This window comes from Oenanthe melanoleuca, chromosome 3, assembly GCF_029582105.1.
Source record: "Oenanthe melanoleuca isolate GR-GAL-2019-014 chromosome 3, OMel1.0, whole genome shotgun sequence".
Taxonomy (NCBI): domain Eukaryota; kingdom Metazoa; phylum Chordata; class Aves; order Passeriformes; family Muscicapidae; genus Oenanthe; species Oenanthe melanoleuca.
In genome coordinates this window covers 104,544,713-104,566,820 of record NC_079336.1, presented here as the reverse complement: position 1 = coordinate 104,566,820, position 22,108 = coordinate 104,544,713, and the positions used below count along the sequence as shown (strand labels likewise).

Below are 22,108 nucleotides of genomic sequence, written 5' to 3'. Positions count from 1 at the left end.
CTAATAGCATATAGTGTAGCTCATGAATATCTGGCAGTTTCTTCTTCCTAGTTGCTTTGTAGTATAAACAGAATTTTCTCATTTCAGCTTGTCACTTCTGATGCTGATTTATCCTTTAATGTCTTCCAGGTTGCCACTTTAGAATTCCCTCCAAAGAAGCTCTTTGGAAACAAGGATGAGCGAGTGATTGCAGAACGACGCTGTCACTTAGAGGTAATCCCAGTTTTTTACAGGCTTCTGCTGTGTGTTTAGGTGGAGTACTCCCTGCTTGACCAACAGAAGCCGTTCCCATATGATCAACATTAAATAGCCTGTTTGTAAGTATCAAGTTACTTTCTGCCTGGTTTAACACAGGAGATGGCAGCAGTACATTGCAAAGTAAGGAAACATCTCTTAAAAAAGAAATTACTTCTAGTCTAGGAAAAAAAAAAGGAACTCTCAGAGATCTTCATAGGAGATAGATTTATTTAAGGGGGAAAGGTGGTGGGTGAGGTAAGTGTTCACTGTAGACAGCTGGTCTCTGTGCAAGACAAGATTAAAAAAAATACTGCTACTTTAAATGCAATCTGTTAGTTACAGATTTACCATTTTATCATAGTATATCCAAATATCTCATGACAGAAGTAAAGTGATATTTAGGCATCTTTGAATTTTATTTTGTAACCCAGCTTTGTGAACATATTCTTTTTCTTTCAATAATTTTAAAAATTAATTTTATTGTGGAAAAGGTTTTTGAGTTTGAGGGTTTGAGTTAATTTGGTAGTTCTACAGTGCTGTGTGGATAGCATGATTCTGAACTCCTATCACACATTAGGTCTGTATTTCTATGTTAATGCATGTTTTACTGCAGCCCAGGGCAGGAGGTGACGTTTTGGGAAAGAAGAAGAGGCATGGTCAAAGACTAAACTGTACACCCTGCAACTATATTGTAGCAACATGGGAATTACTTGATCATGCAAGTCATTAAGAATTATATTTTTTGTGGAGCTAAAATAGCATTAGGTAGAGCTTTAGAGAAATTAATGTAAAAGTAGATTGCTTAAAACTGGAATATTTTCTTAGGTGACTTGAACTTTTTCTATGTACTTCACCTTTTCTTTGATCTACCAACAAAACATCCTCCCACTGACTTCTGATGTGGTGCTATCTTACAAGAAGCACAAAATGAATATTTTTTCACATCCCCTATAGATAGCGTAAAAGCATGCCCATATTCCAGTCTATTACTCAATTTGCATATTTTTATAAAAAAATTAATCCCTTAATCTTTCTGACCTTTCACTGGTTTACTAACAGATTTTATTGTAATTCTAATTCTAATTCTAATGTTAAAGCTGCTGTGTGTAGCGATGCTTTGATCATGGCCATGTAGTATGTAGAGCTCTATAGCCAGGTTTGAATTTTAAATTATATTATATCCATTTTAACTAAATTAGCTCATTAAAACTTTATTACCTATATATTTTGCAAGCATAAGAATATATGACAACTGTTCACATGAATATGTTTTTTCATATGCCGCTTGTCCATTCAACTCAGTAGTCCTGACAACTCACAGTGTTGAGAAACTGAACAAATATTTTGTAATGTAAGATTATTAGTGGAGTGGTCGTGCTAGTGGTGGTAATAAAGAATTTGCTCTGCTCTTCCAGTTTTTTACATTGGTAATTCATGCATCTTAATTAGGCTGGAACTCCATATCATTTTTCCTGAACTTCTTCATTGAAATAGCTTTGGGTAGTTCAGTGCTTCCCACAGGTTGTCTCTTAGCAACTGCAGTTCCTTGTGCCTAATTAGATTTGTCCCTTTGCAAGACAGTTTAGGAAGAATTTAGTATTTCCTACACATCATCTCTAGGATTGTTGCCACAATAGAAGAGGGGTTTTTGCTACCTTTCCAGACAATTAGAATCAGGGGGGCTGGCTGTTGTGGAGTTTGCTTTGTTTGAAGATTGAGATGTAGTGTTACCTTATTTCAGCCTGGGCTTAGAAGTGGACATATTTAATCATAATAGAGGTGAAATTACTTGGAGTAAAAGAATTCAGAGAGCCCCAAATTTATAAGGATTGTGATTTTTAAATCACAGTATGCTCAAGGTTTGTGTATAACATTAAGTTCTTTTATTTATCCTAGCTGGTACAAATCCTAACTTACTGAAAGCTTCACAATGCCTTGTTTGTAGGAAAGCACATTACATGAAGTGTTTTTGTGTGACATGAACCTGAGAACTCGACTTTGATCTCCAGCATGATGTGTAGCTGCACTGTAAACACTTTTGCTTTGGTGTTTGTTGGTATAATATCAAGTCTTTTGGACTGTATTTGACATTGCCATAGAGCTTTGGAAAATAATGTGCAAGTTTTAACGTATACATCTTAAGAGAAAACATCTAAATTGTATTTAAAATACTCAAAATACCCTATTGCAATCTATTAATTTAGCTTTTCATCAGGGACCTGTTGCAGGGCAAAACTCTGAATTAATTGGTTTGCAGTTTAAAGACTGTGATTTCACTTCAGAGCCAAGTTTGCTTGCTTAAATCCGCCTTAAATGAAACAGCCAAGAGTTCTTTTGAGTAAAGTTAGTGAATAGAAGTTAGTGTGTATCTATCCTTTCTAGCAAATAGAAATCAGTAGGTAAGAGTATAGGTTCCTTTTAAAAAGTTAATTCAGATCATGTATATTAATTTTTACATATTTTTTTAAGGAATAACTTTGTAAAGGAAGTACTTGCCACAAGAAATACTTCACTGAGTCAGTGAATGTACCTATTCCTGTTTTAACTGCAAAGTATCTTTTATTTCTTGGTGAGTTGCTAGGTCTGTGAATGACACTAAAAAGAAGTTTTCCTGAAATCCCAGCTTCTGTAGATACTGTGTTTCTATATCATATCATTCTCCTGACTATTCTTTTTCCTTCTTCTCTTAAACTCATGCTTTGTTGTAGTAATAAAGATTATTTTTAACCCTGTTTTCCCATTGTGCAGCCTGAGAAACTGGGCAGGAGTCTAAGCAGATTTAGCAGACTGAGCTGTGTTTCTTGACTCTTCAGTCAGAAGCCTTGCATTCATGAACCCACTAGACTTTCTGTCCTGCCCTTGCTGTCCCTTTTGTTTAGGAAAAAACAACTGTTATGCCAACAAAATCAGAACAGGTTGTTGCTTAAAGGAAGGCAGAAACTCTCCCAAGCCTCAGTCTGTCTGCTTGTCTCTGTTCCTGTTTCCTCTTCCCTGTTCACAGGGCTGCATTTCCTCAGGTTGGTTTGCAGACAGCAAAAGGAGAAACAAGCAAAATCTCTGGTGGGGTTTTTAGGGATCACAGTTGGTTAGAGTATGGTGATGGTAACACCAAGATTGTGGGTTCCATCCCCAGACTGGCCATTCCATTAAGAGTTGGACTTGGTCCTTGCAGGTCCCTCCCAATTCAAAATATCCTGTGATCTGTGGTCTAGAAATAAAGCTCACAGTCATTAGGAGTCATGTGTTGTCTTTTGCTGCCACTTACAGAGCTCAGGGAATGAAAGTCGACCTGTTAACAGTATGGTAATGTGAGCCTATGTCAAGTTCTGTAGAAGCATATACATCTTTTTGGCATTGCCTCTGCTCTTCTTTTTTTCTTGGTACATTGAACCTCTTTAAAAGATAGACATGCTCAATTTATTTAAAATTAATAATATAATTGTCCTTAACCTCCTCACTTCCTGATGTCTGCCAGTGAGATTTCAATGATAGGTGTTAATGCAAGAGGCAGAAATAAATCTTGAATGAGCTACATAATTCAATTTTGCTGTCCAATCTGTAGAACTGTCTGGGGAAAGTATTGTAGACACTGAACTGGCTGAAATATTACTGTTACCTTCAGCCAAAATTAACCTTCCAAAATTAGATTAACTTAGAAGTCAAATCCTTTGTTTAGTTTTTAGTTTGTATTTTCACTTGACTTCCTTCGGAGGTGATGATTCCTAGGGTTTTTGGGTTTTTGTCAATAAGGCTCTAAATTTAGTCATGATGTGTTTCCCCTTTAAAAGTAACATTATGCTGAGTTGGCTCCAGGACAATGGTTCTTAAGGAAAAGGTGAAATAATGAAAATGGCACCTTTTTCTTGAACTTGGATTGATTCTTGTTATTTAAGTGTCTTATTAATTTTTGAATTAATACCTTGGTGGAAGCCAGCAATAGAAATGAAAAAAGAAGAAGGAAAAAACCCTCAAAATATTTATCAGCAGTTTGAGCAAACAGAATGCCTGAATCTGCCTCAGATCTTGAGGTTTTCCTTGAAGTAATGAGGACAGAAATATTTTACTAAGATTTTAGATTATTCATCACCTGAATATTCAGTATGAACTTCATTAGTACTCCCCACAGTTCTTTGTTTCACTGCCCCTAATTCAGACCCCCTACTTAAGGAGGGTGCAGAACAATAAAAAGAGCTTTTGTCACATGGATTGCAGAGGGACATGTTGTTTGTCTCCAGCCACATCCCCAGTCAACATTATACAGCAGGAAAGTGTTTAAACTTTTTTGGGGTGGCTCTGCTTCTTGTGTGAGACCCTGTTAGCTTCAAAAAATTAATTAATAAAATTAATTTTACTTATTGGTTACATTCACTAGATACAAAGAAGCAGAACTTTGCATAGGTCAGTTGTTGATCCCATACCAATAAAACATTAACTTTGATTAAATATTGAAGACCTTCAGCTAAAACATTATATTACATATTACAAGACATTATTCTTGTAATAGAAACACATGATAAAGATGGTCTGAGCTTATTTTCTGGATGAGTTAATTTTAAGCTCTGGTTCAACAGGCTACTGGATGCAAAAGGAATGGCAAGTGTGGTCTTATTTGCTCAAACACTGGGCCTAATTCAAAATCAGGTCTGAAGCCTTGCTCTACAGAGTTTACTAGAAGTAACTTGGCATAATATACATATCTCTTTAGAAGAATTTTGTTGTTTCTTTCTTTAAGTGTATAGCTTCAGAAATTATCTACCTCAAAAATTATCATTTGTGATCAAATGCTTATCTCCATTACAACCAAAGAATTAAATAGGATTTGCGTATTTCAGAGTACCAGAAAATAAGGAAGTATGTTTTTCATGAATTTAGTAAGCTTAGAAAATGGGACAGCATACAGTTTGAGCTTCAGTTTAGCTCCACATCGTAACGTGTTTTGCTGTCAGAATGGAATAAATTTCCTAACATGCTCCTACAAATCAAGTTTTGAAGTTGTGTACCTTCATCGCAAGTTCCGTTAATGGCTCTGTGCATACAGATATGGGCAGGTGAATAAAAGGAGTGCTCAAGCAAGGACACTGATTTCAGTGCTATCCCTTTCCAAAGCAAGTGTATCAGTTATCCTTCAGCATGGGATTTCACCAGAGGAAGCAGAGGGTGATGCATGTCAAGTTGTTTGGTAGGTGTTTGCCAAGCCTACTCCAGCAGATGACACACTGTCACTACTGGCCCAGGGATGTGTGCTAAATTCAGTTCTATTCTTTCTAAATAAATTTTGACAGGACTTATTTTGACTTGTGCTCTGGAGAAGAGATTGCTTTCCTTCACTAGTCAGGTCTGTTTTGATCCTTTTCAGTATAGCCATTCACTCCCCAAAGAAGACTCACACTGATAGACTGCCTGTAAATCATAGCCCTTACTGCCTTTTTTTTGCTTCCCTGCCAGCCTACAATTCAGTTTTCATTGGAGCTGCATGAAGCAAATAAATGTAAGCTTTTAGCATGCAGACATTGTAAGAAATAATAAGTCCTGTGGATTTTAAACAAATTTAAGGCAGAATAAGGTAGTAATTTGGGATGTAGACTGACTTCAGAAGTTAATTCAATTGATGTGGCTTAATAGTAATTCACCATAATGTGCTCATGCCATTAGACTTGCACAGCAAAATGCTCCAAATAGCTATAATGAATAGTTTGAGTTTTGAAAACCTGAGAGAGCAGTTTCACCTTGAATCATAACTGGCATCTCTCAGAATGCTTGCACATTAAGAAAATTCTAAAAGATATATGAATTTGAGTAAATTTCAGCACCACCTTGGGTAAAATTAAATTTAGTGTCACTCAAGCATTTCTGGAGTTGTAGAGGTAAAATCTATTTCACATGTGCAGCTTTGGAGGAAACTGATTCAAGGAATGTGCATTATGATGTCCATGAAAAACATAGGGAGACTTTCCCAAGAGGCTAAAAATGTAAGTCCCAGTATTTTTCAGTGCAGTTTAGTTGCTTAAAGGAGCTTGATTCTTATTTGCTTAGTTCCAAAGTCATTTAGGTACCTCTAAACATGCCCAGAGGAATGTTGTATGGAGGGTGCCTGTGGAATTCTTCCCAAGGCAACTCAAAACTTACAACTCTGAGCTGAGGAAAAGAAAATGAAAAGAGAACCCAAAAAGGGAAGGAAAGCCTTTGCCTAAACAAGGACTAGGTAAACAACAAAGTGAATACCCCATGGCAAAAAAAAAAAGCTGGAAGCTGCCTCAGAGTGCCAGTTTTAAAAGCACCCACAATAACAACCCCTCCACACACAGAGTTCTCATTTTGGTAGAGTCTTACGACACAATAAAAATATTGGGAGGCACTGATAGAAGTGGAATTCAATAACATTATGGATTACTCCAGGACATCCCAACTGTAAACACAGGTATCTATATGTATCTACATATGACTATATACAAATGCAATTTCACTGGTCACTGGCCGTCCCCCAGATATGGACAGAGTTAATTTCGTCCATGACTGATATGACTGGAGAAGTCCATTCTCATTGTCATGGTAATTAAAATATGAAGTGGCAGTGACATTCAGCAACCAGTGGTACATTCTAACCTTACAGGCTGTTCTCACCCAAAGTCAAATTCCCCTGAGGTAGATAACATGTTTTCCCATCCCTCTTCTTAACCTTGAGCAAAAACAATCCCACAGATAGGTTTGCCTTTGCTCCAGGCAGAATTAATTCAAACAGTCTTTTTTAACATATCTCTCATATGCATGACAGGAACTTTGCTGTACACGAATTTGGATTGGGCAGGGCCAGCTCAGTTAGTGGAATTTTTGGTGTTAACTAATCATGTAGCTCTTGCTAAATGCAGATCCCACTGCTTGATAGTCTCACCATTGCTTGCTTTCAGTGTTGTTTTTAATAGTCCATTGCACCGCTCAACTTTAGCTGCAGCTGGTACATGATGAGGAGTGTGGTACGCCTATTCAATACCGTGTTCCCTAGCCCAGATGTTTATAAGGCTGTTCTTGAAATGAATCCTGTTGTCTGACTCAGTTCTCCTAGGGCTACCATGCCACCACAGGACTTGTTTTTTTCAAGGCTCAGGATGGTGTTCTGGGCAGTGGCATGAGGCATGGAGTACATCTCCAGCCACTCAGTAGTTGTGTCTACCATTGTGAGCACGGAGTGCTTGTCTTGGCAGGTTTGCAGCAGTGTGATGTAATCAATCTGCTAGGCCTCCCCATACTTATGTGTGGACCACTGCCCCTCATGTCACAGAGACTTCACCCTCTTGGCCTGTTTGATCGCATCACACACATATTTCATAATCTTGGATAACCTGAGCTATGGCACGTGTGGTTAAGTCCACCCTTAGTCATGAGCCATCGGTATGTCACATCTCTTCCCTGCTGGGCCCACCTAGCTAGGAAAAACTCCCCCTTTTGTTACCAATCCAAATCTAGCTGTGACACCTTGATTTTGACAGCCCAATCCACCTGTTTGTTGTTGCGGTGCTCCTCATTAGTTTGACACTTAGGCACATGGGCATCCACATGACGGAAGTTGACACTGTCAACTTCTCTACCCAGGTAACAATGTCTTGCCATTCTTCAGCCACCCAGATTGGTTTTCTACTGTGCTGCTGGTTGGCCTTTTTCCACCTTTCCAGCTACCCCTACAGTGTGTTTGCTACCGTCCACAACTCACTGTAGAGGTAGAGTCTTGGCCACTTCTCTCACTCAGCGATGTCCAAAGCCAGCTGGATGGCTTTCAACTCTGCAATCTGACTGGAGCCACTTTGTCCTCCAGTAGCTTCTGTGACTCACCACATAGGGTTGCCTGCACTCTGCTGCTAGAGAAATGGAATAAAATACATTAGCAAGTATCAACAGGGACAAGGCACTTTGCTGCCTTGGACTCAGGCTCGTACTGACGTTCAAGCACGTCCAGGACAGCAGCACTCAGTGATGGTGTAACTTCATTTAGGCCATGACAGTCTCCATTCCCCATCAGATTTATGCACCGACCATATGGGTTATTAAAGGATGAATGGGCCTTACTGATCACTTCCTGGCTCTCCAGTTCAGGGATCATCTTATATGTCAGAATCTCAGTTGGTGTGGAATTGCCTGTGATGCATTGTGGTGGTGGCAATTGGTACCTGCTGTTCTTCCACCCTCAAGAGTCCTACTGCAGAAGGGTCCTCTGAGAGAGCAGGGAAAGTGTTCAACTGTATAATGCCTTCTGCCTCCACAGCAGCTATCCCTAAAACCCACCTGAGTTTTTCTGGGTCTTTGAAATAACCACTCCCGGGAAAATCCATGTCAAGAATACAAAGGGCCTCTGCACCAGCCACAATAGGGTGTTTTTTCCACTCTTTCTCAGTCAAGCTCACCTCAGCTGTCAACAGAGTCAACTGTTACTACCCATCTGTCACACCAGCAATAGAAATGTGTGCTGATGGTATTGTACACTGCACACCAGTGTCAATCTTGTATTATGGTTCTGATGTGTCAGGCTGTCAGAGCTACACAATCCAAGAGACCTGATTTTCTCTGGCCTCTATCTGGCTCTTTTAGTTCTGACTATTGTTGCCATGCTGGGCATACCTTCTGGAGGTTCCTTCAAGGGGATCAGATATGGTATCCTCCCCTGTGTTATACCTAGCAGCTCACTCTTGGGAAACTGGAGCTACATTCATTCTGGTGGAACTCCCTCTGTTAGTAGTTTTCTCCTTTAGTTTATGCACCTATTCTGTCAAGACAGAAGTAGGCTTTCCATTCCATGTTCTCATGTCTTCCTCATGCTCATATGGAAAGAACCACAGGTCAGCTCTTCTACCTGGGAGATGTCTGCTTCTCATAACAGGGGCTCTGGTGTGTATTGACAAGACTTGGAGAAGACCTTCCTTAAGCTCCTTGCTGAGTTTCTGATGAGTCTCTGCAATTCTGTCTTCCGATTTCCACATATGCTCTGTCAGGTCTATTTCCATAGATGACATTTGGCTTCTGTAGGGTCTTCATACACTCGAAACCTACTTGTCATAGTGCCCATTGTCTCATCCTTCTCAACCCACTGCAGTGGTGCTAGGGCATAGGCTTGTGTCCCTAGTTGTGAGAGATTAAGCCATATCAGTGTTGTACATTTTGCCAGTTCTGGACTCTTAGTGGTTTGGTTGTCTTCTGAGAGAGGGACCTCTATCACAGCCAGTTCTCACAAGCATTGGGTTTCTTGCTCCATGGTCTTCCAAAGGCCTTGCTGCAGCTGGAGATGATCTGTGCAAAGGTATTTCTCCTTCACACTTGTTAAGAGCCATGTCCAGAGCCTGAGAGGTTCAGGCCTCCCTTTGATTCTCTGGTCAATACCCACATCATATGACAGGAATCCCAAGTGCCTTGCTTCAAAGGTGCTGTCCAAAATTGCACCATCGCCTGTGGTGTCTCCGACTCTGATCAACGAGCTTAATACAGACTTGTCAGGCTGTCAGGTGAGATCTTTTCTCAGATTGTACAGACTTTCTAAGGACAAAGACTCAGTGATTATTTCTGTTTCTGATTCCTCTCCTGGCTGTGGGGGTCCTGACTCCCCACTATCATTCATCGAGATTTGGTTTTAGATTTCCTGGACAGGGGCAATTGCTATTGGCTTAGGCTGCCCTTCTATTTTAACTGCAGACTGAGTGACCAGGGTGCTCATTTGTTCTCCTGCCCCTCTGGCTGTACCTGCTGCTGTATGAGCCGTGTGCGATAAGCATTAACCAGGGCTCAGCACATTTCAATAACCTTCTTCTCTTTAGATCTGTCATTACAAATTTTTTTTCAGATATTTCTTCACCTCAGCTGGATTCTGAATTTATTCAGGGGGAAAGTTCCAAGCTATTAGGGCAGAGAATTCCTTCAGGGCTTGGCCTACATCCTCCCACATCCCATACCACTCTGAATTTTCCACTGCTGGGATAGATCTCTGGACAATGTCTCTGGAAAGCTCTGATTCTGAAAATGGTGTAGACCATGTAAAGGATAGTTAACAGAATTAAAAAGAAAAATATGATGTCTTTAACATCCAGAGGCTACTGAACATTCTTAAAATGTGGCATGCCAAACCTGAAAGGAGAGAAGGAGGTAAAAGGCTGGGAAAAATTATCCCCTACTTTTCCCCCACAACTGGCTGGGTGCAATTATTAATAAACCCCCAAAAGAGGCCGCTGAGACCAGCACAGTAAAAGAGCAGGGAATACACATCCCAGATAATAACTCTCATTGCCTCTGATGTTATCTTTTCATACATTATTGTCACAGAGTATATCAACACAGCAATCCTGGTTTGTGTCCCTGATATACCTGGGGTAGAATTGTCAATATCAGTGAATAAGTATAAATAACTAAATGCCAGAAAGCCACTATTAAAGCAGGCAGCATGGTGACCAGTGCGTGTTGTAACCAATACAAGGTCTTCAGAACAAGAGTGTTGTTTTTTCATTTGCTCTCTTTTCCCATGTAGTGCCCTGCTTTAGTTGGGCACTAAATTTTTCTTTGCTGTAAGACAATTTTAAAGCACAACACTCTGGAATGAGTTGTCTCCTCTTAAGGGTTCAAACAATCCCTTCCCATCAATAAGGAATTAGATAGCTATTATTAAAGCAGGTAGCATGGTGACCTGTAAGTGTTGTACCCAGTACAAGGTCTTCAGGACAAGAGTGTTGTTTTTTCACTTTCTTTCTTTTGAGTTGGGCACTAAATTTGTCTTGGTGTGAGACAGTTTTAAAGCACAACACTCTGGAATGAGTTGTTTCCCCTTAAGGGTTCAAACAATCCCTTCCCACCAATAAGGAATGAGATACTATTAGATAAGTAAAGAAATAACAATTTACTAACAAGCAGAACAGTGTAAGACAAAAAATAATGGTAAATAACTGCTATATACTGTATATATATACACACACAAAAAACATATATGTATGTGTGTAGATATAGATAGATAAATATAGATATAGATGTATATAGGCACACACGTTTTTGGTAGGAGCTTTCAATCTCATCTTCTCCCATATAGCTTCTTAGCTAATAGCTTCAGTCTCTGTTCACATTTCAGTCCCAGAACAGAGAGCTCTGTTTCCCCAAGGCAAAAATAAGGTCTTCTTCTCAAGCATCCAAACCTCCCCAAGTATATTTCACAGTTTAAAGGAATTTTAGTGAAGTCACAATCCCCTTAGCCCACAAAAAAGGTTTTCAGCTACTTGTCAGTCGCATCTTTTCAATCTCTTCCCACCAGGAACTTTATCTCCATTCCGCTGACCTCTGTAGTCTCTATGCTTTATTTTTTCTTATTCAGGGGAGCTTAGAAAATCGATGATCTTATCCAGACATAAAGAAGGTACAATTGTATCCAGATCATGAAGAACAGCATGGGCAGCTGGAAGCCTCTTCTCTCAGAACCAGGAGGGGAGGGGGGAAGGGAGAGCCTTTGCTGGCTCCCCGATCCCCCCTGCTTGGCCATGCCACGTGGAAAGGAGAGCTCCGGGCCGCCTGGAGCCATGTGGTCAGGGATGGGGGGCCAGGACCATGCGGCCGGGCCAGGCCCCCCTGCAGAGCTGGGGCCGGGGTCCCAAGCCGGGGCCCCAGCAGAGCCGGGGTGCTGAGCCGGGCCCCCGCAGAGCCGAGGCACCGGGCCGGACTCCAGGCCGAGCCCAGAGCCGGGCTGCAGCCCCCCCGGCCAGGGACCACCATCCCCGGAGACCGGAAGCTGAAAGAGAGCCAGCAAACCTGATCCACTGTGATTTGTGAACGCGAAATAACTTTTCATTGGTTTCCCGAGCTGTCCATCACCAAATCAGCTTTCTGATTGGTGCCAGCAGCTCACAGGGGAAGCTCCCAGAGACGGGAGAGCCCCTCCCACTCCCCAGCCGCATGGAGCCTGCCCTGAGGTGAATCCACCCCTCCCCCCAAACACGTGAAACCAACACAACTTGTAAGCCATGCAAACACAGGGTAAGGTAATACTGATTGGGATGTTCTCAGTCTATTTATTTATTTGCTGACTACTAGGCATTACCTGTAAAAAGCCTCGCTTCTGATGAGACCTAATCAAAGTAAGCAGGAAGAGTTTGATTAAAATGAGCCAGTCCTTTATTCTTGGTTTATGTTCATCCAGCCATGAGGCTAATTAATGCCTGCCAACCTGAAGCAAATAACCCCTCTTCTATTAATAAGGTATTGATGCCTTAAGAACCTATAAATGAAACAAAAATGAAACACTCCTTTGAGATAATATTAGTATGGGAGGTAATATAAAGCCTGGTCTTTATTGGAAACCTCCAGGGGCAGATATGGAAAATGTCTGCAAAAGCTCACCCCCACAAGGAGAACACTGTTTTTTATAAGTTTAGCAAATTAGCATAATTGATAAAAATCACCAGTTAGGAGCACCAGTGGTGATGCAACTCCCCTCCAGATAAAGCCCCTTCTAAATCCTCCCCCCTTAGATGGAAACTGAAGTAGTTTATGAAAAATACATCCCAAAGAGCTGGTTTTCCACCTTAGTTCCTAAGAAGAGCCAATATAGGATAGGGGCTTTGGAATGTGTTTTGTCTTTCTGCATATTAGGGCAGGGAAGAATACTGGGAAAACTAGCTATGAATGCAATAATAGTCTACAAAGCTATAAATATATATGTAAAGAATACAGAGAATATAGAAAAGAAAAGAGGCAAAAAATTACCCAGCATCAATGTGACTATTGTGATGGTGACTTGCCATTTTCAACATGGATCTGTCTTTATTCTCCTAAAAAGTGCGCACACAAATTGTCTGCAAGTTAAGCAAGGTCTCTGGCACCCGGGACAGTCACATTCTGGAGGCAGTTGTCAAATTTGGCTCCTCAAGGAAGCTTTGCAGGGCTTTGAAATGTCTGATCTTGCAGGGTTTATTGTAAGGAGAACCCAGCCATCCTGGTCTTTCAGCAAAAGATAATGGGCCAGGTGATCCCATCATAATTCTAGACCGTTTCTCTCCAAGTTTTTCCACAGAAATTAGATCCTTCAGGCACCAGGTGGTCTCCCAGGCAGTAAGTCTTTTTCCCATTGCTCTGAAATCACAACCACACAGAATGATTTAAGGATATGTGCAGGAGATAAATGTGTTCCAATCCACAGGTGACATTAGGTATTTCCTGAGGGGCCTGAAATATCACTTGGGATATTGAATATCACATGCTGTTCTGCTCATGTACTTTATTCAAATCTACTTTATAATATCTTGCAACATATGTCAAGGTGTCAGGGAAAAGAATTGAAGCTTCATGTTTTCTTTATTAGAAAAAAGAAAAAGCCCACAAAAGATCAAAAAGTGAGTGGGGAATCGATCTGAATCTGGAATTGGTGAAGGTGGAGGTATTAGTTGTAATCTGGATTGCTGTCCTCCAAAACAATGGTACCTCATATTTTATAGTCTTGCTATCTGAAAATTCTTTCCCTGCTTGCTCAAATTTAATAAATCCAGAAATGGATCTGAAACTACTTGGAGACCTATCAGAGCATTAAGCTAGCCATTACTCAGTCGTACTGCCCCAGTGTCTTGGTTTAAAAGCCTGGTGTCTGCCAAGGAAGGTGAGAACCTTCCTTTCTCTCCAGGTGATTATAACTTTGAAATTACAGGCCTTTCAGGCAAAGATATGGAAAAAGGAATAACAGTTCTTTGCTAGAAGAATATATATATATATAGTATATAGTAAATAGTAAAGTATACTTTACTATATGCTATATATAATGAGGCAAACAGCAGCACAAACCCAGTCCCAGCCTCTCTCTCTTGGCACTTTCCCCTTTGGGGGTCAGGGTTCCAGGTTTCCCCTGAGGCACCCAAGCAGATGAGGAGGGTCCCTCCCAGTGTGGTTGGGTATTGAAAAGGTCCCAGTTCAATGGCCCCTCTTGCAAGCAGAGGCTCACCCATGATAAGGAGAAGAAGTGAAGGGCAGTAGCAGTGAATTCTCCCTGCAGCTGCAGTCCAGCACCAAGACCACAGCTATCCCTCCTTCAATCCCAGAGAGAGAGAGAGAGTGTGTGCTGAAGCGCTGAAGCTATCCCCAGGCTCCTAGTAAAGTCTTGAAGTATCCCTGCAGTTCCCAAGAGAAAACCTCCCAGCTAAAAGACTGCAGCCAATGGCACACCTTCTCTCCTCCTCCCCGTTGTGGCCACATCTTTTGTCTCTCTTTACTTATGTTGTTCCCATCTTTTAGGCAACAAATGGGAGAAAAATTCCCTGGGCCTTAGGTAGGCCCAGAGGAAAGGGGAGATGATTTGAGTGGAAGGCATAAAAGGGAAGCTTAACTGTAGTGAAATGACTTGTGACCTGCAGGAGGAGCCTGCTGGGATAGCTGCCTCCAAAACACCTCAGTTTGGACAGCTTGAATATGCCAAGGCACATCATGTCGGAATATTTAGCATAAGAAAACCTGCTCCCTTGGAACTCAGTTTGTAAATTAATTTTTTTGTGTTGTGGCTAATGGCTGTCCATGTCTTCCATACCTGACCCAGATAATCCAGTCCTGGGTGATGATTGAGATGTGGTGCATGTCCTGAATGAAGCAGAGCTGGCTTAGCTTGCAGCCCTTTTCCTAAAAGTTCCTATCTTCTGCATTCTGATCCTAACTTACCTCCCTATACAGTGCCTTAATTCTTCTTTGCCAGTTTAAAACAAACAAACAAACAAACAAACAAAACAAAAAAACCCCACCAAAACCAAAAAACAAACAAACAAAAAACCAAAACAAAAAAATCCACAAGGAAGAAGCAAATCCATTGAAAAGTCTGAATCCTATTTTTCTTGGTAACTTTATGTTTTCTTACCATATTCTATTTAAAGCATGTCCTAGACAGGGCCTTTCGCCAACCTGAAGTCTCTATGGGACACAATGACATGTCAGTGCCATTTCAGCCCAGCTTTATTTTGGCAGTAGGATGTACTTAGACATAATAGCTGGCATTTCTGCAGTACTTGGTATTTTGAAAAACCACCTTGGAAGTAATTTTTTTTTTTTTTTCAACACATCAATGGAAACGTCCAAAATAGAGAAAGTTGGTTAATTTGGAGAAAGATCCCCAAATGTTGATTTTCCTTTGTGTAATCCCAACAATTTCTTTTTAGGAGACACATGGAGGAGGACATGCCCTCTCATTTCTGCATTCCAGCAGGCTCCCTTTGCATTCCTTGTCTTCTAAACAGATCCTTGTTTTTGTGATCACAAATTGGAAGCAAATCATGTGCCTGTCTGCTTGATTTGGGGTACAGACTTTCTTGGGAAGAGCTGACTTTGCAAATACCTAATTACAACATAATGTGTTTTTTTTTTTAGACTCAGAGAATATGCTTCAATCCGTCTGGCTTTGTGGTTTTTTGGTAATTAGATTTGTATCCTATAGAAAGAGCTGTGATACCTGTATATGCTTTGCTCTATGGATAATTCAAATCAAGATCTGATTTAAAGCCTGCAGCACTTAACACTCATCCACGGAATAATTATGTGATTGGTGCTAGGAGGAACTAGCATCTATATTAAAGGGAGAGAGGAGCCTATGTTAGAAGTTAGATGAGCAAGTTAATTAGTCCTGCCTCTGTCACCAGTGACCTTCTATAACCTTGTGGTAAAACTTTTGACTGTCAGATTGACATGAAGGTCTTGAAAAGATTGTATTGTTTCACAGAAAAGAAGTTATTGTCTAAAAAAATCCCAAAAGCCTTGTAAGGTTTATCTTATTAAACTTTCTGGTGCTTTCAGCTCTACCATATTTTAGCAGGTGGTATTTCTAATGCCAGTTTTAAAATGAAACTTCTGAAGTATTTTAAGCACTGACTTTTTTAGGGAATTGCTAGACATAGTGGTATGAAAGCAAAAGCTTGAAGTGTTTTCACTTTTGAAAGTAACAGAGTTGATGAGTTTTTAAGCACACCAAATTTTAATGAAAAAACCAAATTCTTGCTAAGCTCTGCTATTGGTCTCTGAGGCTATCACTGTTAGTAATGGATTAGGAGAACAATGTCACTGAACTGAATTCCTCTTAAATATGCCACAATTGAAAGGATGATAAGAAGACTTTCACATTTCAGAAAGCTTTTTGATTGTATTAACTTTAATAACTTTAAATTAAGTTATGGCTTTACATTAAAATGTATAAAATTATGAAGTCCCCACATCACAAAGTAATGCAAAAATTATTAGAATGACTGTTGTGCTGATGAATTGAGCACAAGATGAACACTGGCCTACTGCTAAAAAGGTGAACCCTATTAAAATGATTTTTAATAAGCTTTTTAAATGGTTTCCATTTTGCTATTCACATAATTAAAAGGGAGGGAAAACTACTCAGACTAGGTAAAGAAAGAAAAGCCTTTGGGCCTTATACCGCTTTCTCCAGTTTAGTTTCATTTGCAAAGTTAAAACTTGCAGATACAGCTGTCATAAATTATAAGTTAGAGGGCTTAAAGGTTGAATTGCCTTCAGAGAGGGCAAACACTACTGCTTTACCTATTTTGGATTAGTTTTTAACCTGGCTTTCTATCCTTGTTTTGTGCATGCAGAGTATTTCTATTCCCTAAACTGGTGTTTCTGAGTGTGTGTTTAGCCAGAACAACCAACATGATTGATGTGTAAGTTGCCCATTTTACATCTCTGTTACAGTGCCAGGGTTTTGTGCCCTCACACCGAGACGTTTACAAACATATCATTAGGATATTTTCCAGCAAACCAGCAGCATAGCAGGTCAAATGCTATTAGTGAAATGAAACACCAAAGTGTATTTGGAAGAACACTGATTACCAGACTAAATAATCCAGAACAAATGGTCAGAGTCTTAACAAACAAAAATAAGTAATAAAACCAAGCGTGTTGGAATATTTTGGCAGTTAACTAGTTTTTTCTTTCCTAGATAATCATACAAATCTCGTAGCTATTACACAGTGCTTTGCATGCCAGGGACAATGTTGCTATCAGTAGGAAATCATTGATTTGTATAAAATTTGGACCTATGAAGGCATCCTGAGCTTGCCAGTCTCTGCTAAGAATTCTTTTTTTCAAGGACACATCAGAAGAGTTCTGTAAATAGACAAAAATTGTATCTGCTGCTAGAAATTGATTTTAATACAAAAGATTGGAAAATCTCCTCCTGTCCACTGAGTGCTGGCAGAGGAGATCCTTTCATCCAGCCTTGCTCCTACTCCAGCTGCTTGCAGTGGCCTCCTGGGCTGCAACAAAGTCCATGCTTTTCCGATCCTTTCTGGATCGCTAAGGAATTTTTTGTCATTTCTGTCACTTGCTCCTGCCCCTTTCCCAGCTTGCTGTGACCCTTTTCCTCTCCTTGTCACATCTGAATTTGGGAAGTATCTTACCATACGTTGCAAGGAGCACTCTTCTTTTTCTCCTGTCACTTTCTTCCACTTTGCTGTCCATTGCAGCTAACAGGACAGAACAATGTTTCCCTGTAGTGCCCTGCCATGGCTCTTTGATCAATGCTTGTGATGTGAACACTTCTGCCATTAGTCACTGTTTCCTCACTACAGGGGAACACTCCCAGCCAGCATCTTTGGGCAGAGCAGCCTGTATTTCAATGAAGCAACAGCCTCTTTGTGTCAAGGGCACAGCAGCTCTGGGCTGTATTAACATACCAGCATTGCAAACAGGGTAAACACAGGTCTGGGTTTTATAAGAGGGCTAATTTGTTCAGGGGTGGTTGGTGAAGAGCACAGAATATTAAGCCATATGGCAGGAAACCTTCATACAAAATTAATCCATCGTTATCTGGTAGGGTCTGCTTGTTGACATTTTCCCAAGGATCTTTTTTGTGTTCAAAGAATCTGTGATATTCACTCATCAGCTCTGGAGCACAGATGTGGAAAAGAAGTGTACCTGCTGTTCCTAGTGTGTCACATAAGTGTGTGCTTAGAGCAGAGGGATTTTTTTACTTTGCCATTAGAACTATCATGCCAAAACAATGAGTAATGGCTTTACAGAAAAGGCATGACAGTCAATTATCTGACCATACATACCAAGGTGAATGCAGTAGGTCTTGTGTTGTGTGTGTCAGTGAGATATTTTTGTACCTTTGAGCCTTTGGTAGTCATAAACTAGAATTATTGCAGTAACTTTTCAGCACAGTGCTAAAACGGAATGCTATGTTTTACATTTGATTTTCTACCATATTCATCCTTCAGGAATTACTGGTTTGGGACTTTTTGTAAAGAACCATCCTTTGAGAACTAATTATGAAAAATGTTTCTCTATTTCTCACTTTAAATTACCTCTTAGTGTATTGCAGTTCATCTTGAAGGCATTTTTGTAATGAATTTTTTTCGTGAACATTGATACAACCTGTGGCAGATCTGAATGAAATACAAAATTCACCATTTCTGCCAAGAGAATAGTTTTTATCTCAGGTGCTTTTTTCTGTTTGTTTTTGTTTGTTTGTTTGTTTTCCTTCTTTCTGCAATATTGAAACAGCTGGTTTCTTAAAAAGATAGCAGGTTGTTATAGTTTGGAGGAATTCTTCCTGAGAAATGAGTGAACAATTAGGACAGTTTTCTGAGCAAACTACTTCCATGACCCCAAAGCTACTGCATTTGAATATCTAAATGTTGTGTTCTTCAGAGGAGAATGTGCTTCTCTGGCTTGAAGATATATTTCCCATGGAGTGCAAGACTAGTGAATGATTTGAAAGTTATCTCTTTCTATGGTCAGTTTGCAGTACAGAAAAGGAATTTATCCCTCCAGGTGAGATTTCCCTTGCAGGTGTTCGGGTGATAATGGATGCATTTATAGTATCTATCTGATCAAGCCTTTTACCTAGAGTGTTTTGTTCAAAAGTTACATTTATAAGTTATTAAGTTATGCTAAATGAACTCACATATGATGGAAGTTTTGTTAGGTTTGTGAAAACTCCCTGTCTTAATGTACATTCCCCAATTTCTCTAGGTAAAAGTGTGATTGCAAGTTGCACAGTGGTTGGTGAAAATTAACTTATGGGAAGGGAAGGAAGTGTCTCCCACATGCTTCTCATTAGTAAGACTTAAAAAAAAAAAAAAAAAAGAAATGAAAAAGGAAAGGTTTTAAAAGTCCTTTTGTATCCATATGTAGTGAATATCCTGCAGAATGGATTTGAGGTTTGCATGTGCTTGTTTGGTGATGCTTATACAATAGTATTAGCATGCCACGATTAGCAGAAAGCATTACATGACTGCAGAATAAACCAGGAAGCATCATGCAACAACAAAATAAAAGAGTTGCCAAGCTGGGCATAAGAAGGAAGCGGAAAATACTTACTTTCTGTTTTTCCTGAGCTTAAGACAGACATTTCAGTAGACTATTTTTTAATGGATTTAAATACTGGTGGTTATTGAAAGGACTATTCACAGCCCATGGAAATATTTTTGGTTTTTTTCCAGTTCATTTAGTATTTCAAAATGTTTGTCTTCAATTTGATCGAGTAAACCTTACGACATTTTACATTTCGTTCCACAGAAATACCTCAGGAGCTTTTTCTCTGCAATGTTGAAATCTCCATCATCTCCACTGAACATTGATAAAGTGGGGCTAACGTTGTCAAAATACACCATCTGTGAATTCTCACCCTTCTTCAGGAAAGGCGTTTTTGACTATAGCAGCCATGGGACCAGCTAAATTTTGGGCCAGGATCCTTATGCTGATGGAGTATGGTTGGAGTGGCGCCTTCACTTTTTTGTAAGAGGAATGAGGGAAAGAAAAGAAAGTATCTCCTCCATACCTGGAAAGTTACATCCAAGCAGCGCCAATTAGAGACAGCTATGCCTTCAGGCTAACCTGTGCCCTTTACCACCTCAAGCTGGTGCCTGCATTCTCCTGGCATGGGGTATACAGACATTTTTGTGTAAGTTGGTATGTTAATACTGTACAAAGATTCTGACTCTCATGCTGAGTTTGGATCCCCTTCTTGGCAGCAGTGCTTCCTTCCCATTTGCTCAGATAATTTGTTCTGGCCATTCGAGAGCATCTCATGTTTACCATGGCAGTGTGTCACGCTGACAGAGGGTTTCTGAGTGGCCTTTTGGTTTCTGTCCAAGCTGTTCCCTAAAGAACAGTTCCTCTTTTGTTTCTTTATAGCATAGTGTCATGTTTAAGGTAATGATCATACTCCACAGTTGTTTCATTTTCTTTCCCTTCCAGATACACTGTTTAACTGTGTGACTGTATAATTGTATAGTTTTTCTCAGAAGAATTAAAGGGCCTGGATAACTTGAATGCTTACAAAAATATATGCAGCAGAAAAAATATAATTTAAATCTTGTCAGAGTCTTCCAGGTTTGGTTGTTTGGAGGCAGAACAAATTACTCACCATTAATAAAGAAGCAAAGGAAGCAATAGTTACCAAATAACACAGTCAGCATCTTTTCAGATTTCGTAATCATTCAGACTGTAAATGAAAACTCTGCACTGTACAGAGCTCATAGCTATGCATAAAGCTGATGCAAAGTGCTATATATTGTTTTTTAAATAGCTTCTTCACAATAGTTGTAAAACCTGAGGTTTATTTGCATCAGTTAAAATTTACAGGATTTAAATAATATTACTTTAAAATTACTCAGGACTTATTCAGACTTGCACATGTATATACAGGTAGAACTCATTTTATATTGCTGCAGATTCAAAAATATGTATACACTGTGACTGGAATTGTGTATGTGTATATGTTAATGTATAATTGGTTGTATAAAAATCAGAATTAAATTACTTTCTGTTATTAAAATGCATAATGAAAGTTAAGTTTTGTGTGAAGCATTTTTTGTGAGTTGGCATCACTGACCACTGGTGGGTTATGGTAATCAAACTATTTCATGTCACTGACAATTATTATTAGAACTCTGGTGGCATTTTTATTTCATGCTAAATTACAGGAACAGCAGTGTTTTACATTTAATAAGATACATCCGTGGTCCTGAGGGAGCTGGTCAAAGAAGTGTCTAAGGCACTATTCGTCATACTTAAGAAGTGATGGCATTCTGTTGATGTTCCCACTGACTGGAGAAAGGGAAACATAACCCTTATTTTTAAAAAGGGAAAAGAAGAAGACCCAGGGTCTTCCCAGGCCCAGGAAGGCCAGTCAGTCTTACTTCAGTGCCTGGCAATATTATGGAGTAGGTTCTTTCGGAAACTGTGCTAAGGCTCATGGTAAATAATGTGGTAATTAGTGATTGTCAATATACTTTCACTAAAGACAAATCATGCCTGACAAATCTGGTAGCCTGGGAAGACCTTCTAGAGTCCCTTCCCATACCTACAGGTATCCTGCAGGAAGGCTGGAGAGGGACAAAGGCAGGCATAGGTAAAGGGAATGGTCTTAAGCTGTTTTTATTAAATATTAGAAAGAAATTCTTGACTATAAGGGTGGTGAGGCACAGGCACAAGTTGCACAGAGAAAGCTGTGGGCAGCTCCTTCACTGGAGGTATTCAAGGCCTGGCTGGATGGGGCTGTGAGAAACCTGATAAGAAACACCAGCTAGAGGACTTTTAAGGTCCTTTCTAAACCAGGTCCTTCTATTATGATGTATAAAGATAACTGGGTTCCATTGCTAATCATAGCCTGCCACAATAAGCATCTCCAATTGAAAAAGAAAAAGAAAAAGAAAAAGAAAAAGAAAAAGAAAAAGAAAAAGAAAAAGAAAAAGAAAAAGAAAAAGAGAAAAAAAGAATGGATGATTTAAATTTTGAGAGTATTTTTATAATTTTGATTCATTTCAGGGAAAACAAAAATTAGGGTAAAATTTCTAAGCCCTATTATCAGCAGGGTAGGATTTATTGCCTTTGAATATGTCTGGCTTTTTCTGACTCTAACTGACTTAGGTATCTTAATACCTTC

At 39.8% G+C, this 22,108-nt stretch overlaps 1 protein-coding gene across 1 annotated transcript in view; it reads left to right on the top strand.

Moving 5' to 3' along the window:
• KIF16B (kinesin family member 16B) overlaps window positions 1–21,013 on the top strand; it is a 141,019-nt gene extending 120,006 nt beyond the window's left edge. Inside the window, exons 25-26 of the mRNA XM_056487991.1 lie at window positions 130–213; window positions 19,738–21,013. Of these exons, the coding sequence (XP_056343966.1) occupies window positions 130–213; window positions 19,738–19,896 (243 nt within the window). The 3' untranslated portion in view covers window positions 19,897–21,013. The remainder of the gene's footprint in view (window positions 1–129; window positions 214–19,737) is intronic.
• Window positions 21,014–22,108: the final 1,095 nt, after the last annotated feature.